Source organism: Protopterus annectens, chromosome 7.part0 (genome assembly GCF_019279795.1).
Source record: "Protopterus annectens isolate FY-2018-M chromosome 7.part0, PAN1.0, whole genome shotgun sequence".
Lineage (NCBI taxonomy): Eukaryota > Metazoa > Chordata > Ceratodontiformes > Protopteridae > Protopterus > Protopterus annectens.
The window spans coordinates 281,940,529-281,959,415 of record NC_056739.1 but is presented as its reverse complement, the minus strand read 5'-3'; the positions used below and the strand labels follow the sequence as shown (position 1 = coordinate 281,959,415).

The 18,887-nt window shown below is 40.3% G+C and overlaps 1 protein-coding gene across 1 annotated transcript in view; it reads left to right on the top strand.

Moving 5' to 3' along the window:
- The window catches only part of LOC122805950 (ankyrin repeat domain-containing protein 11-like), a 297,653-nt gene that overhangs the window by 83,200 nt on the left and 195,566 nt on the right, over nucleotides 1–18,887 (top strand). The window contains exon 6 of the mRNA XM_044076194.1: nucleotides 13,832–13,897. Coding sequence (XP_043932129.1) covers nucleotides 13,832–13,897 — 66 coding nt within the window. The remainder of the gene's footprint in view (nucleotides 1–13,831; nucleotides 13,898–18,887) is intronic.

Genomic DNA, 18,887 nt, shown 5'->3' with positions numbered 1-18,887 from the left:
CTAATTATAATATATTCAGCTTTATTAAAGTACCAAGTAACATGCTGAAAGTAGAAATCTCTGTGATGCCCCCACTTGTAAAAATGTTTCTTATCCAAAAAGACCTGCTGCCTGACAACTTGTTTCATGGGGAAAACATGATCATAGTAAAAATGAAAAGCAAACAAGAAACAAGCTCAAGATACATTGCTTAAAGGATTACTGTACAGGTTATGGACCACACATGATTGGCATTCTGTTTAGTTTACGGGTAAAGTCTGTAGAGATGACTGGAAGTCTCCAACAAGTGTAATGAGCTTTTTAAAATAATGGAATCCTGTCCTTTAATACCCAAGGCTTATACATTATCTAGTCAAGTATTCTCTGCATGGCAACAACAGAAAGGCTTTCAATGTTGGCAATTCTTTAACAGTATGCTTATTAAAGCTTACTTGCATCTTACGATCTCAGACAAGCTTACCTTATGGTCATTAAAGCATTGCTACTTAAACACAGAGCAACAGGCACTTTGAGTAATAAGCCTAAATCTGAGTAATAAGCATAAATCAACAGTACAAAAATATGACAGAAACCAGACCATTCTGCAAAATCAAGGACAGATGAAAAGCCACTGTAGTACTTATGCAGTGTGTCCTCCCCATCCAAGGTAGACACAACTACTCCTTGCCTTGCTTGGACACATCCAGAGTCACTACATGGGGGAGTGGGGTGCAACAAGTATGTCACAATTTGAAATGTCTCTGGCTGACTGTGATGGCCCTGACACATTTGTCATACCTCTCAACCTCAAGAGCAAGAAATCTGGACAAAGCCATACACAGAAGTGGGACAAAGGCCCAAAAATAAGGCCAATTTTTAAATACTGCTCTAATAAACTTAGAAAGATAATAGAATATGTCTTGCATTAGTATGAATATTCTGAAGGGTATAAAATCTGAAACTCAAATGTCTGTCATTTTCTAACTTCAGTCTTTAGTGATTTGTCACTAATTTGCCAAAATACACAATTTTATGAAAAATGGGATGCAAAAATATAAAATAGACACACAATACAGCTGGGAACCTGCCAAGGAAGGGACACTTTAATATTAGTACTGCTACCTTGAGCAGCTGACGAAATAAAAGAATCTACATGCATTTCAACTAAGTAATCTATAACTTTGATTATTACAGTTATTTCTTAATTGTAAACCCTCCATGTTTTCTTACAAAATTGCTATTTTGCGGAGGGATTATTAGGGGGAAGAGCAACATTTTGAGCCAAAAATCGGGGACAGTTGAGAGGTTGGCTATGCCTAATTCTATAAAGCAATTTATTTGCATGTATCTCTCAACCTGTTAATGCAGTGAATCTGAACAAGGCCAAATATATTGGGGGCACATATAAACAGTACTAAAAATTGCTCTTGTATAAATTGAGACAGTTGATAGAACAGCTCTTACTTTAACATACATTTTTCTGAAGGTTATGAAGTCTGAAACTCAGTGTATCATTATTTAGTGACTTAATTCCTAAATGATTTGCCAGAAAACTACAAATTTTATGAAGAACAAACCAAAAATAAGAAGCAAAAATCTATTCATTCTTTGAAAATCTGGACAGTTGGGAGGTATAGTTCAGCTGGGACTGTCTGAGTTTGCTGCCCTTCCCCCCTGGCCCTGACAAAATAATGGTTGAATGGAGCCTCTGCAGCCATTCCAATGAACCATTACTTGGCTATTTTACTCCATTTACCATAAACACTAATGTGCATACTGCTTTACTTCTATGATGAGTTAGACTTCATTTGAAAGTTTTATTTTGTATTTTACAGCACAAACACTAAGTCATCTGCTAAACAAAGCAATGCAGTCTCACAATGAAAACTTAGCATTAAAACTTCTCTGCCCTTGAAACTCACATTCATTGAAACAGCATTGAAACCCACATTCAAAGAAAATACATTTTGCCAGTGGCAGACAAAGATTAATTTTGGGCTGTTTCAAATCATAGGCCCCTCGCATATGAAACATACATGTGCTCTTTGATACACTTTTCTCATTGTACTAAAGTTATATTCCTTGTACAATACAGTACAGTTGTTAGAGGGTGTTTTAAATTTGTTTTGAACATTTTTCCAGTAAGCAATGAAACAAAACGTATGCACCCATAATGGCAAAACTGCCCAGTTGAGAACATTTATCATAAAAAAAGTCTACTCAGACTTCCACAGTCCACCATTATTAGTAAATATACACAATTCTACAGTCCACCATTATTAGTAAATATGCACAATTCTACAGTCCACCATTATCAGTAAATATGCACAATTCTACAGTCCACCTTTATCAGTAAATATGCACAATTCTACAGTCCGTTATCAGTAAATATGCACAATCTCTGAACTAAAAGTCATCTAAATAATTCCACATTAAAGAAATCTGTAACTAATGAAGAGGTTGCTGCTAGCAATCACCTTTATATTTCATGGTTTCATCGAAAAATAAAGTGTCTGTTGCCCCTCAAGAATAAATTGCCTATATTACATTAAAATATGATAAGCTAGTAATAACATTGCAAGAGGAAATGGATGGCAAACTGATAACAGACTCATAGTTAGTATCTTCACCAAGGAGAACATTCTCAGTACGGCAGCATCCACCCCTTGTGGGAGTAGAACCCACAGCCTTCTGCATCAAAAGCAAGTACACAACCTGTTGTGCTATAGTATTAACAAGGCAAAGCACTAAACTTCTGTTCCCCTGCAGCTCTCAGTTCCTTGTAAAATCTACTCGATACTCAACTGCATCTCAACTTCACAGCACAAGAAAACTGGAAAAAGCCAAAATGTATTTGGGGGGGGGGTCAAAAGCCCAAAAACCAGGGACACATTAAACATTGTTTGTATAATCTTGGAAAGTTGCTAGAATAAAATGTTGTGTTACCACCATACATTTTACTGCCAAAGTCCCTGAGCAAAACAGTCAGAGTAACATACCACTATGCCACATCAGCTGCTTTGTAAAAGAGAGGAAGACTGAAACTTAAATGGCTATCATTTAGTGAATTCAGTTCTCACCATAGCTGTCAACCTCTTAGTACAAAACACCTGGAGAAACCCAGTAATGAGGGAATACAGCCCTCAAACATATTCAGTGAATTCAGTTCTTGCCATAGCGGTCAACCTTAGCACAAAAACCTGGACGAAGCCAATAATGGGAGAATACAGTCCCAAAAATAGGGACAAATGTAAAATATTAATCTTATAAACTTAGAAAATTGCTAGAAAAAAAAGGTTGTGTTACTATGTATTCTGAAGAACGTGAAGTCTGAAATTCAAATGCCTGTCAATTTTACTGCTGACAGAACAAAAACAATTTTCAGCAGAGACCCAGGGATTAATGCTGCAGACATGTCTTTGTAAAATGACAGGGCACCAGAGCAAATCCACACAAACACAGGGAGGAGATGCAGACTCAAAGGCACCCCAGCCAAGAATCAAACCAGAAAACCTATAGCTGTGAGGCAACAATACTACCACTGCACCATTAAATATGCAAGGAATTAAACATTCAGAAACCTGAAGTCTGAAATTCAAATGCCTGTCAATTTTATTTAACATTTGTTAATCAGGACAGTTTGGCTTGGAACAAAAAAAAAACAATTCTCAGCAGAGGCCCAGGAAGAAATAATGCAGACATGTCTTTGTAACATGGGAGGACACAAAAGCAAACCCACACAAACACAGAGAGAAGATGCAGACCCCCCCACAAAGAAGGCACCCCAGCCAAGAACCAAACCCAAGAACCTATAGCTATGAGGCATCAATGCTACCATTGCACCATCAAATTTCAAGAATTTCAATATTTAAAAAACACAGATATTATGAGGAATAGATCAGATCAAATATGAGGCAAAAATCTGCAATTTTTTTACAAATGGTGGTGGGTAGGGAATTCAGGTCTTTAACACCTGCATACAAGGTACAGGGTTCAAGCCTGAGGTATTCCCTACCACACCACCATTAGTCTAATCACCAGTACATCCCACCTGAGGCATTTACACACACACACACACACACACACACACACACACACACACACACACACACACACACACACACACACACACACACCTGGTCCTGTAGTAAAAGCAAAACCACACCTGGTCCTGTAGTAAAAGCAAAACCACACACACACCTGGTCCTGTAGTAAAAGCAAAACCACACACACACCTGGTCCTGTAGTAAAAGCAAAACCACACACACACCTGGTCCTGTAGTAAAAGCAAAACCACACACTCCACTCCACATCCTGTAGTAAACCCCACACACACTCCACTTACCTGGTCCTGTAGTAAATCCCTGTCCATAAAACCACCATACATCCAGCAGTATGTACATCCCGACGAGACTGCAGCCACCATACATCCAGTAAGGAAATCCCGCACAAAATCTGACCCTGCCCGTCGTGAACTCTACTCCAATCCAGATCCTTACCTTGCCCGTCACGAGATCTTCCCCTGCAGCAAACTCCAATCCGATCCTTCCCCTGACTGCCGACATTGCAGTCCGACCCCGACGCGTTTCCCCAGCGAGTTCCCAGGCAGTCTATGCAGTTTAAAACTGCATAGACTTGTGGGAGCGCTCCTGTCCATGATTATCAATCAGGACTGCCGTGCGCATGCTCCATGCACTAGACTGTCTCAGCAGCAGTGCGCATGCGTGAAGTCCGCGAAATTTAAAATTTTTTTTTTGTTTTATTTTTTATTTTATCTGTACTATCAGGTTGAGGGGGCTGCAGACCGGCAGTCCGATAGCACGGGCTGCCCCTGCCAAACAGCACATTTAAATTCAATTTACGTGTAAAACTTTTCAAATCAATCAATGTTCTAGTTAAATTGGCCCGAACAGAAGGAACAAAAGTAAACCCACGGGCCAACAATTCACTAAGCACATTTGATGGCAAAAAATCAGTATAATTAAAAATTTTAAAGTCACGATGTTCATTGAAAAAAAAATCCTAACCGATTTTGCTTTTACTGTCCTTGGACTACAGACCTCACAACATGGCAACACAGTTACCTCCTCCGTTTGTTCACCTTCCTCTTCCACTGTTTCCGAGATGGTCCAGCTTGTTGCTGTACATGATTGTCCATGCTGGATATCTGAAAATCCCGCTGCAGGTTTGGTGTGATTATTGTCTTGTCTGATGAAGTTTGCTTATGAAGTAAGTGAGAAGGATTACTTTACTTACAGCTGGTCTGGCGTGTTTTTTTGGCTTTTTTGAATTTCATAAGTTTGTTCCTTTTTTTTTTTTTTTTTGGGAAATTGCACTAAACTAAAGTGTTACAGAAGTTTTAAGAATTACAAAGTAGAAAATCCCTTAAGCAGTCATCCTGTAACTTGTAGGAGACATAAAAGCAACTTTTACAGTTCTGTACTATCAGTTATCCAGGTAATACATAAAAGCTGTATAACTGTACATTTGGTAACAAATCCACTCTGAAGCAAGCAGTTATATCATCATGCATTCCTTCTCCCGTTTCAGTACCGCAGTAACACTTTTGGTTGCACTGAGAATGAAAGACAGCAAAGTAATTTTACAGGACAGCACAGCATAATCTATACAGAAAGGTGGAAAGAAACAATAGTTTTTTACTTCATATTGCAATTTTGAGCTCTGTAACTTGAGAGTCACCAAAATTATAAACAAAAAATGAATGTCAGAACTTGGTCTCCTCCTTTTTACAAGACGACTCATTCCCAAGTGTGGCAAGCACATGGGAAGTCTGTTTTCACAGGGTTACTTCACTGTTCTGAGACCTGCAGTTACTGACCTCAGAATGTCAAATGGGTGCAGCAGAACATACATCAATGTATGGACTTCTGTTTTTACTCACTTTGCTATTTTAATGATTCTTCCCTCTCAAAAAAATCCTATAAATTCAGTGCTGGTATGTAAAGTACCATCCAGCTTCGAGGTGAGATTGGATGTTAATTTACTTGCCACCACTTCAACATAATACAATATTTTGCATTTACATATGTAATAAAATATTATAGACAAAAGCTGTAGAGTGGAAAAAAGCAGATAGCGTTCATTCACAATACTTCATTATAGTGCATTTATTTTTTTACACTATAAACAAAATGTGCATTTCACAAACCTGCCAGAGCCAGCCCTTTTTACTTAACTGCTGCCAATAGTCCAGATTTCCAGAAAGAAGTTTGTACTTAACCTCAAGCAGGTACTCTAGTTTCCAGAAAACCAGCTTGTGCAATCAGTGTTGGTCCTCATTATAGTTTTATTTAAAGAAATATATTGCATTTCTTCTCCTTGGGGCAGGGGGGGACCAAAAAAATTCTCAGCTGGAATTTCACTCATGTCTGGAGTTAGATATGTCCAAGGGCATTGTGGGGAGTGAGATGCCTATATTTTAGATATAGTCCCAGTCTTCCGGGGTTAAAGAGTTAACGCACACAATTATAACAAAACACTGAAGTATTTTGACAAGTTCCCATACTGTTATAGATGCACACTATCCTTCACTTACTGTTGGATGCATGGAAAGGACCAGAAATGATTCATAAAACAGACCTGTAGCAGTTTCCTTCCTTAACTACACTGATGGGCAGTGATGTGTAGAAAAGCAGTAGAATGTCACAAACTGTATTGCTTTAAAAAGGCTCTTCAGACTGTACATGCTAAGAACTACAAATTCACCTAAAATCATTCTGGAAAGAATTTACATTGTACAAAGAAGAGATACAAAAACAGTCTCATTTTGGTAGTAGAAAACCATGACAAGACCACAGAAAACTGCAACTGTACTAGATCAACACCTCACAACATACCATAGGTAAACACCTCACAACATCCCATAGGTAAACACCTCACAACATCCCATAGGTAAACTCATCTTTTACCAGTTACCATCATCAGCAGTATGTGTGTGTGTGTGTGTGTGTGTGTGGGGGGGGGTGAAGATTTCCAGGCTCATGGATAATATAAGGGAGCACAGGTTGACTAATAACATTTTAAATGGTTACACTGGGACAGAAGTATATGGCATGAGGCATGCGATGCAATTACTATAGTACTTGCTTTCCATTAAAGGGGCAACAAAAATTAAATCCTTGTTCATGGGCTTGGAGCACATCAGCAACATATACTTATTGTGTTGCAACAGTAAAATTCTGTATGTAACTAAGAACTTCATTATATTCTGAGAAAAGTGTTTCTGACTTACTTCTGTAACTGTAGCCAGTAACTTGGTTCTGAATTTCAGTTAAACTGCTTATATATATGTTTTGTATTCATTTTCTGATTTGGGCATAGTCTTGAGGATCTCGCTGTAATTTATTTTACTACTTTTCTTGTTTTGTAGTTAAAATAGCATTGTCACAGAGGTAATTAGTTCTGCAGTCTGTATCTGAGGCTGTATTGGCATTGCAGAATTGGTGAAGTTTCAGCCAGAAACTAGTAGTCTATTGGTCGTTTTGGGCCAATTCCTAGCTCCTTTCAGCCCCCTGCTATAAAACACGCTAAACATGTGTTTTCCAGCTTGTACCAACTCTGCACAGATCCTCGTGGTGGCCTGCAGAGTGATCCAAGCAGCAGAGAGCTAAAAGAGTGACTTTCTACCAGATATAAGTATTTTTTGTGGCTTTCCCACTGTTATTAAGCTAGCGACTGCATTTCGCCTGTTTTACTGCTGCTTTAAGTGATTTCTGCATTTTACACTGTTTATTGCACTTTAAGTTACTAATTGTTGCAAATTGTTTCTGTAGGCTACACACTAAAGTGCGCTAGCCGATTTACAGCATTTATAGCATTTACTGTCTGTTTTTTCCTTGTCTTTGTAAATAAACAAAAAATCTCTTGTTTTCCCACTTTACTGAACTAGAGTAGTCCAGTTTCAGAGTTGCTGATCCCTGGGCTTTGTTTTTAGTTCCTGTTACTGATCCATTGCCTTATTAGGAAGGAGGGAAGTTTCTTTGCTTACCAGTGGGAGTGGGAAGCACTGAGCGGCCTTTTGTCCGATTTGGTGAAGTTTCAGCCAGAAACTAGTAGTCCATTGGTCGTTTTGGGCCAATTCCTAGCTCCCTTCAGCCCCTGCTATAAAACACGCTAAACTGTACTGCTGATCTAACCAGCATATCCTATAACTGAAAAGTTCATCTCTACTTGATTCCCAAGTAGACTATTCTCTATCTGTAAAGCCTAGCACTTACTCCTACAGTACTTGCACCTTGATAAAGCACTCTTATTATAGATAGTACCCCACCAGCCCAAAACCCACTTCCCCGGAGTCCTTTGAAAGTTCTTTATCTACTACTTCTAGTATGTCGAGGGATCAGTTGCTAGTGTCCTCTCCAGCTCAACTGGTGAACCTGGGAATATTGAGGCAATGTTACAATTGCCTCATGTACACTGAACAATCCTCTCCTTCTCCCACAAAACACAAATACATGCGAGAGATGCAACTATACGGCCAAACTGGAGGCTGAGCTCTCTCAACATAGGACTGGCAAGACCAGACAGGAGGAGAAGGCAACCACACACAATACATACCCAGTCACACATGGTACCATCACAACTTCAAATCATACACATACTCACACAAAGACATACTCGGAGGCTCTGGTCAAAATTTACCAAAACAGCAGAGGCCACCAAAGCAGACACCCAAACAACTACCACCTCACGACCCAACACATGCAACACATAGACCACACAGTCAGAGTGTCAAACAGTCACAGCCCTTAAGGCCAAACAAAATGCCAGACACACTTGTCATTGGTGATTCCATAGTCAGGCACACTGACGTCCCGCTCACCAGACTGAGTAAGGAGAAGGTCACAGTAAGCTGCCTGTCAGGCGCTAGAATCCGCCACATAACGCAAGCACTCAGGTCTCTCAACAGCAGGTACAAGTACGACTCAGTCATTGTCCACGCTGGTGTCAGCGACCTGAGACGCACCTCCTTGGACTACATGAAAAGGGACGTCGAGGAGCTCTCTGATTATGTAGCCCAGGCAGGTATGACCCTGACCTTGAGCAGTATCCTACCTTCACCTAGAATGATGCCACAATACAGTGATAAGATGATCAGCTTTAATAATTGGCTTAAATTCTGGTGTCATTCAAAGGGGATCCAATGTCTGTCTGCCTGGGATGACATGCTGGACAAGCCACGCTGCTTTGCAAGGGACGGCTTGCACCTGTCACCCTGGGCTTCCGGATATTGGCAAAGGCTCTTGCCACCCCATAGTGCCTTTTTAGGCAAGGCTCAAATTCTAAACCTACCACCCTAGAACACCAAAAGGAAAAAACTAAGGGTAATGCTGCTCAATGCCAGAAGTCTCAATCTCAAGATGCATGCACTCGAGGCCCTTCTCAATATGGAGAACATCGATGTCTGTGCTGTGACAGAAACCTGGTTCAAGGCTCCTGAGAGCACCCCAGCACTAACAGGTTTCACCTCATATCATACGTTCCGGCCCCAAAATCCGGACAACACCAAGAAAGGAGGGGGGGTGTCCATATTCATAAAGGACACCCACACCTCAAGGTTGGTGGCAACGCACGATGCATCGGAGACCATCCAGGTGCAATTAACCATAGGCAAGACTGCTCTGCAATTTGTAGCATGTTACAGGCCACCCTCTCAAACTCAGGAACCTCACATGGCCTTCCTGAAAACATTGGAGGGATAAATGTATCTCCAAACACCATCATACTAGGTGACTTCAACTACCCTAATATAGACTGGGAACACTACTCAAGCCCGAACACTCTAACCCAAAGATTCCTGGAGTTCATAAACTCAAATGCCATGGAACAACTAGTCACCATCCCCACAAGAGGTGAAAACATACTTGATCTCATCATCACGAACATGGGATCAAAATGTTCAACACCGGAAGTATACCCTCACTGGTGAGATCAGATCATAAACTAATCTCGCTGGAGGTCCTCATCCCGCCCCACCTGAAACAAAAAGACCACAGTGAAAAACTTCTCAAAAGCCGATTTCACACTTCTAAAAACTAGTGTGGTCTCCTTTAAGGCCCCTGAGCCAGTGGTAAACATTACTCAAACCGCTGAATCACTTACAAATGCCTTCTACCAGCACCTACAGGACTGCATGGATCAGGCAATCCCAAACAAAACTAAGACTCTCTGTACCAAAGGCAAGCGTCCAGTCTGGTGGACCCCAGCCATAAACAAGCTCTACAACAAAAGGAGGAAGCTACTACAAGATAGAGCAAAATCCTTGAAAGGTAAGACACCTTTGATCATTATAAGTAAAAACTAAGAGCTCTCATAAAATCATCCAAGGCAAATTTTGAGAGAAAAATCGCCAAGGACTCTAAAGACAATCATAAGGCCTTCTTTAGCTATGTTAGAAACCTAGGAGGAAACTCCCAGATATGCTCAGAATTAGTTCAAAATGATGTGAAAATTACTGAACCTACACACATTGCTAACATACTGGCTGACAGGTTCAGTGCAAACTTCTCCCCCCCCCAAAAGGAGAGATATCTATTCCAGAGGATTGTAGCCCCCAAACATCTCCAACGCCCAGGTGAGAACTGCCCTCACTAAGGCAAAACCCCAGCAACCATGGGACTGGATGGTGTCCCCGGCTGTGTGCTTCATGAACTCAACGAGGAATTAAACCCACAGTTAGGACAGCTGTTTAATCTTAGCCTCACCTCAGGATACGTGCCCAAGGAGTGGCGCACGGCAACTGTGGTCCCACTTCATAAGGGCGGTGCCTCCACAGACCCTGGAAATTACCGCCCCATTAGCTTGACAAGCCTTATCTGCAAAGCCATGGAGAGGATCATAATGGAACTCATAAATAAAGACATAGGGAACTTGCAGACTTTGGATCCAACCCAGTTTGGCTTTGTCAAAGGCAGATCCTGCCTCTTAAACTTGGTTGACTTTTTCGAGACAGTCACCAAGGCCATTGATGAGGAAAGGCAGTCCATACAGCCTACCTCGACCTGGCAAAGGCCTTGACACAATACCCCACTCAGGTATCATCGAAAAACTCATCAGCTTGAATGTAAACCCATACATCACAAGATGGGTTGCAAACTGGCTAAGCGACAGAACCCACAGGGTCAGAGTTGCTGGAGCCATGTCAGACTCAAAGCCTGTCACAAGTGGTGTCCCACAGGGCTCAGTCCTGGGTCCACTCTTGTTCGGCATCTACTTTTCTGAAGTACAAGCAAACACAGGAGGGTTATGGCTGACAAAGTTTGCAGATGACTGCAAACTGGGCGCCATAGTCGAAAACACATCTGACACAGATATCCTCCAGAAGGGCCTCACAGAAACGGATAACTGGTGCCAGAGCCATGGCCTGAAGTTAAACGCCAAAAAATGTATAGTCATACCCTTCGGGAAAAACAAGGTTACCCCTAGCTACCATATAGGTGACAATCCACTGAGCACAGAAAAATTCATCAGGGATCTGGGGACCCAAGTTGACAGTAGTCTTTCGTTTGACACTCATGTTGCTAAAGTAGTTAGGAAAACCTTCTATATCGCCCACCTGATCATGAAGGGATTCACATCTAGATCAAGGGAGGTCATCGTCCCCCTGTACTCATCACTCATTAGACCTATGATTGAGTACAATGCCCGTTCGAATGTATCTGACCAGACACCTGATGCAGCTTGAAAGGCCCCAAAAGTTCCTCACCAAAAGGATAAAGGGTCTCAAAAATATGTCTTATGCTGCCCGACTGAAAGAACTCCAGCTTTATTCAGTCTCATACCGCTTGCTCAGAGGTGACCTGTGCCTGACATATAAGGCCATGTCAAACCCAGATTTGATGAATATGCTTCACCTCAAAAAATCTAGATACCTCAGAACCACAAGGGCGGGAGACTTAAACCTTGACACGGTTATAAATAGAACGTGCTGGAGGGACAGATTCATCACCCAGAGACTCCCTATGCTGTGGAACAAAATCCCGGTACATGTGAGGCAGAGCACCTCGCTGGCCTTGTTCAAGAGGAATCTTGACCAATGGATGGGAGATCGCAGATATACCCCAGGGATTACTTCAGTGTCACTGCTTGACAGAGGCACAGAAAAATGATAGGCATAGTTTTTATTCAAACTAAAGGGGTGGCGAAAGCCACATAACTATGGGCTAGGCTTATAAATGCCCTTGGGCAGATAGCCTAGTATGAACCTATGAACCTAAACCTATGAACTAATGGCTTCAATGGGATTTTCTTGCATTGCATTTAATACTTCTTTCTCGAGTTACTGAACTGTACAGCTTGTTCTCTGCATGTGTGCTAGAGCTTTGTAAATTGTTATGGGGCGCATACTATTCTCTTACTCTCCCTACACATTTTTCGGAGACTAGTGCTGTGTTATACTAAGAAGTCCTTGGTAGACTTTTGCATTCTGTCTTTCTTTGATTCATACATTCATAGGCAGAGATACTAGGCAAGTAGTTATGCAGACCATATAAGAGCTTAGGCATATGTCAATGCAGGCAACCCTGCAGTTTGTTGTTCTATAGTGATGTTTCCTTCCTTTTCAAGAAAGGGCATGCAGGCTACCCCATGCGGTGAATTTACGAACCCTCATTATATCTTCATAACTGACTGATAGTGGCTATGGTCTTACTTTGATGTACAGGAAAAACATGCTCCAAAAGTGAATGCCTAGGCAATTCAGATCCTGTGTCCCAGCTCAAAATAATAATTTGCTTAGTTACAGCTATTTGCTTACCCAGCCTTTCTAATAAAGTACTCTGTATGGACTTTTTAAAATCTGCCAACACATTACACTCCAATAACTTATGTTCCCAGTTACTTCTTTCTTCCCAATCATACGTCCAGATTTGCTATCTACACGAGGAAAAATGATTTGATATCTGCTTGACATATACAAATACCTATGCAAAGATTTCCAACCAAAGATCCTAAACCTTTTGGACTTTGTTGCCTACTTGGAAGACATACTTATGTCCTCCCATTGTTCCCTTGTAAAATTCATTTTCAGTCTCTCTTCACAGTCTTTTCTAACCTCGTCTGATTGACTCTCATAGTTATCCTGCAATGTTTTATATGCCCTACTAATTATCCCTTTTTTAATAGAAGCATGAGTTTGAATATGTTTTTTACTTTGGATTCCCCTATCCCTTTCTCTTTGCCTATACTCTAAAATCAGTCCCTTATAGTCTGTCAGTTTTTTGAGCAATTTTTGGTTTTACAAAGGTGAAGGATATTGAATAAGGCAGGGTCTTTTGTGACACAAAAAGCAAAGTGTAGGTGAAGTGCTTCCTCAGGGAGTTTAAAGAGGATACAGCAATGAAACCAAACACCCATAGAAGGAGTCATAGGGATGGGAGTTGATGTTGTTAGCCATTGTCTGATGGTGATGAATCTCCAGCTTTATCTACATTCCTGTGACAGAGCTGCAAATGTACACAAAACATGCTTGATAGTTGCAGATATTAAAGTGGAAGGTAGATAACTAGCCTTCCCCAATTATTTTATAACATTATGTATGGTGGTCACTTCTGTGATTCTATGATTTTCATCTCCCTTTCCATGAAAAACAGCCTTGTAGATATGTAATTTCTTTCCGCTGAAAGTATCTTATGAGTAAGCTGAAATCTCCTGATATTACTGTTGAATGCTTTTTTATCTTCAGTGGGCTGACGCCACACCTGTATAATTTAATTTTTTTTGTACTGCTCAGCACTCCCTTTTTTTTAATTTTGACACTAAGATTTTTGAAGTAAGCTTAGTTTCTGCCTTGCTAAAAGCATTTTACCTTGTTTTTCTCTACTGGAATATTAAGAACAACAGTGAACATTCATCTGAAACTGAAGGATCTTCCAAACACAGAGAAGATAATAATTTGAAGGTAGGTTTATTAGTCTGTCTGAATTGTAAGGAATTGCATAGGAAATAATGCGATGGATTGTGTAATTGAATGCACTTTGTTTTGGGATGTCCTTTCTTCAGCATTCTGTTCATGTTAATGTGTGAAATAACTTTACTGGAAGGCTGAATTGGGCTCCCCCTGGAGCTATGAAATTGAAGAGTCTTAATTGTTAAGTAAGTCCTTTAAAACGAGCAAGTAATATAACTTTGTACTTTACTTGTTCAATTTAAGAGATTTTCCCACTTCCAGTTCACTTCATTGTAGTACCAAATGCCATTAATTCTATAGAGTGACCAGTCCGCTGTGGGAGGTCCACTTTTGATGTGTCGTAATTGTAGTTTATCAGAAGGGAGATGGCAAAGCCAGTGCTAGTGTTGCCAAGCTGAACACAGTGCATTGGAAGCTGCAGACACAAATGAGTTAAAACCAGTATTGTTTCCATTTTAGTTTATAGGATTCATGGGAGTTGCAAGGCAGTTTAGTCTCATGACTATTAATCCCTTGCCTGTACTTACCCTCTGGTTGTATTCTTCTTTCACAAGGAGAGCTAGGCCAGTTAATACCAGGTAAATTTTTGGTTACCTATATGATCATCAGGTTCTGTTTGAGGGATGATGTGATGCTGCTTAACCATTAACCTTATGGAGAAATTTATTTGAGAGATAGGGTGGTGCTGGCTTTCCATCAAGTTCTAATCCTCTGCTGGTGAAGATGTAGGTCCCTAATTATTGTGTTCTGTGGAAAAATTAGACTTTCAGAGATGAAGGAAATCTAATACAGCATTGGTCTAATGGCATGGTAGACTAGCCAAAAATTGCCCATCAAGGGTCTGTAAGATATTGAGTAAAGGGATACATAAACTATCAAAACTAACAATGTAGCCGGTGACTCCCTCATTGAAAACTCTGTTGGTAGAGTTTGGAACCTACTCCCAGCTGATAATACATTGCTCTCCTCCTTAACCCAATTTAAAACCAGACTTAAACTACATGTGGCTCTAAACTGGCTTTGCCACTGTAACAAGCCTGGCAAACTCTTATCTTAAATATTAATTTACTAGTCAATTTACTGTAAATATTTTCCCCTTTCTGTAACCTGGGGGAAACTATAACCTGAGAATTTGTTTTTACATTCTTTGTACATATCAAATCTGTAAATTTATTCATTGTTTTAAATGTTATTGTTTGTCTTGGAGCTTTTCTCCTCAATCCTCCACTGAAAATGGACATGATTCCAGTCGTACTATCCCAGTCAACAAATGTAAGATAAATAAATAATATCTTCTAGCCTCTCTTGGTAGCTCAGGGTATTTAATCCCATAATCATCTTTGCTAGGAATTTTTTGGGCTTCTTTTGTTATTGGATATGTGTTGTGTGGTATATCATGATGGGGGAATTTGTACTCTAATTGGCCTAATCAACTCTGAATGAATGTAAGGGATCAATAACTTTTTTTTTAATTTTAGATTTGGATATTATTCCTTTGGTTATTAGTTGTGCTAAGTAGAAGGACTTTTCTACAGTTGGTATATGATGACTGAGGGAGAGGGAACTGCCAGTCCAAGTTCTAAGTCCCTGACTACATTTTCATTTTGTAGTGCGGTATTGTCAGTGCTATATGTTAAGGATAGGGGTTTGTTTACCAAATGCAACAATGCTGCCTTTTTCTTCATAGGTTCATAGGTTAGTACTAAGCTAACTGCCTTTGCGAGCTATTTTAAGCATAGCCAATTATCCCTTGTAAGACTCAAACCCTGCACCTTGTGTTTGTAAGGCAAACACCTTAACCATTAGGCCACCCTCCCAACCCACAAAACCTTGCTTAATTTGAGCCTATTTTCAGTGCACCAGCCTTTCTAAAGCTACAGGTGTCAGAGGGGTTCTTGACTCTAACACCCAGTTTGCAGACATCTGCAGACTTAGTTAAGCAGAGGGTTTGGTTGCTGTTTAATGATCAGAGAAGTAAATGCTGAAAAGGAGAGGTCCCAACATACAGCCCTGGGGTCTCCACTAGTTAGCTTCACTGTCTTAGATGAAGCACCTGCCACACCAACTAAATGGACTCTATCCTTTAGCGGGCTTGCTATCTATCTTACCACTTGGGGATCTACTTTTAAAACCTGTAGATTTCTTACTGTCCCCCCTTACTTGGGAGCCACATCGGGTATAATGTCAAACATCCTGGGCAGTTCAAGATATGCTATAAGAAATGCATCAGCATTGTTTACAGCCTGACTGAGACTCTGGAAGAAATTGACTAAATTTAATAGATAGGATCTCCATTTGATGAAGCCAAACTGTGGATGGTCAAACGTAATTATATTTTTTGCATCATGATTGATGAAATCAGTTAAAAATGAATGTTCCATGTCTTTGCATATCAGGCTTATTGGGCTGGTGGGCCTATAATTGCAAGGCTTTATGGTAAAGCCACAGTAATGGAGAGGCATCACTACCATGGTTCAGTAGAATTTGAGAACAAATCATTTAAGTAGGCTGAAGTTAAACAGTTTGAGGAAAGATTTAGTAAGGGCATGCCTGGCGCTATTAATTCAACATGCAGGCATCTTGTCAGATTCCATTGAAGAAGTGTCTTTGGTCTTTGATAGCAATTTCAGAACATGTTTCTTGGTGATAATATGGGGTGCTGAGATTTGTGGAGTTTGTCTAGATATTTCTGGGATAAAATTAACACTGAATTTATCTGGTTTATTGGCAATGTCTGTTGGGTTGGAGTATGTGGGGCTATTTGGAATACATTCTGAGCATTATTGGATATTCTTTAGTTTCCTAATATAGTTAGAGGGATTTGTAATTTTTCTGTTATAATGGTGTCAAACGGTTAACTTAAGTTCATGGGTTGCTGTACTAGTCCTAATAGATCTTTTCAATTTCTTAGTAATATTTTTGATGTATTGCTCTTTTGAGATTATTTATTTATTTTTTATTTCCTAAGTTAAGAACCTAGAGGCAGGGGAACAGCTGGTATGGGTTAGAAAAGAATCGCATCTAACACTGAGGATCCTCCTTATTTTTAACTAGTCAACATATATTACTTCTTTCTCAGAGGCTGCCATTCGTTTGGATGCAAGCACTCGCTGCCATCTATAAAAGTGTCCAGCCTGATTTCCTGCCATTTTCTTTCTACCACTCACAGGTTTCAGATCTTAGTCCTGATGGATGTTGATGAAATGTTCTCTCAGTGCCTAGAAGCAGATCCACTGTATGCCATGTAGCCATCAGATTACCAGGTAGTACCCACACCTCCATTACATGGATTTGGTCAGAGAGGAGCACAACTTAATGCACTGCCCCCACCCCAGACACTGGGGAGAGAAACATCTGGCCTACCTTATTACCAGGAGGATTGTGGCAGTAGAAAATCCATTGTTTAGCAATTGAGAGATCACTGCAAGTTTACCTGCATAGCCCTAAATCCCAGCCAGAACATTGCCACATGGCTGGAAGGGATAAGCCGTGGCCCTACTCTCATAGGGGTAAGTACCTTATTAAAATGGTCTTCTGGTCCCCCCAGGCACTTTTTATAAATAAAACCTATAATAGCAACATTTTTCATTTCCATGCATTATGCATAATATGTTTCTTTTTAAAAATTCTCATTCATTCCAACATTACATAAATTGCTCACTTCTTTCCTTCCTTTAAACCTCACTTGTCCTCCCAAACTTTATTCTACATGTATTGTTCCCACAAATTCCATTTCTTTTTATGTAGTTTGCTCCTTCCCTTTTCCGAAGACTCCATCTCCAGTTCTTTTATATCCTTTATAATATTCAGTACTTTCAGTTGGAGTTAGTTTAGAATTTGATTTCCATTTTCTAGTAATCACTATTTGGCAGCCAGTAGTATTAAACTTCGTAAGACCTTTCCATGTCTATGCAATTTTCCTATAACCCAGATCAAACTAATAATTTCCTTAGTTATAATCATTTGTTTCCCCCTAAGGTTTCTGACAACATACTCTGTACGGATTTTTTTACAGTCTGGAAACTCATTAGATTCCTAAAAACGTGTTCATAGTAATGTCTCTTTTTCCCATCATGTCTCCAGCATTTGGTATACATCTGAGGAAAAATTCTCTGAAGTCTGCACGTGGTATAAAAATACCTATACAAATACTTCCAAAAAAAATCCTAAACCTTCCTGAATTTATTGCTTTTACTTAAGAGCTATACAGATGTAGTCATATTGATGTTGCAATATTCTTAACATGAGGGGTTCTCTGCCTCAGTGACCTGAACGTCCAGCCAGTATACCAAAGACTTAAAGTACTGTAAGGTATGTGCAATGTTGCACATTGGCTACTAGCCTATGTAGGCCATAAAAGTAATGTCTGCATGTACCATCCTCAAAATTTCTGTGCTGCCAATCTGAATGCCATCTTCTACCATTCATCTGATTGCTGAGTGTTTGCTGTTTAATAGATGTCCCATTGGGGAATTTAATTGTAATTTTCTTGTGACTGCATGTTTTTCAAGATTAATGTCATCCCGGAAAGGGAAGTGCCATTGTGGAAGACAAATTCCACACAAAGGGAACCATGATCAGTGTCTTTTCTGTCTTAGGTCCGCTCATGACTATAAAGCTTGTGCGATTTGTCAGGTGTTTTTCCTCTAAGTCGCTCCGCAGTAGTCTTTCTGCCCTGAACATCTATCTCGAGAATCTGAGACTCAAGTGACTAGGGATTGCAATGAAGGGTACATTGGGTCCGTCTGATGAGCCTCTGAAGAAGGTTAAACAGGTTAGGCCTGAATCTTTGGCTGCAAATCTGAACCTGGACATCCCTCTCAAGGCCAGTGAAGGCCAGGAGGTCCGTGCAGTGCCTGGTTCTCTTCCTGCAGTGGGTACTGGTTTGGAAGCCTTTAAGGAGAGTTCCATTAGCACATCCACAGAGGCCTTGCAGATGTCCATTCAGGATGGTAAGGGGGAACAGTGGCTCACTTCTTTG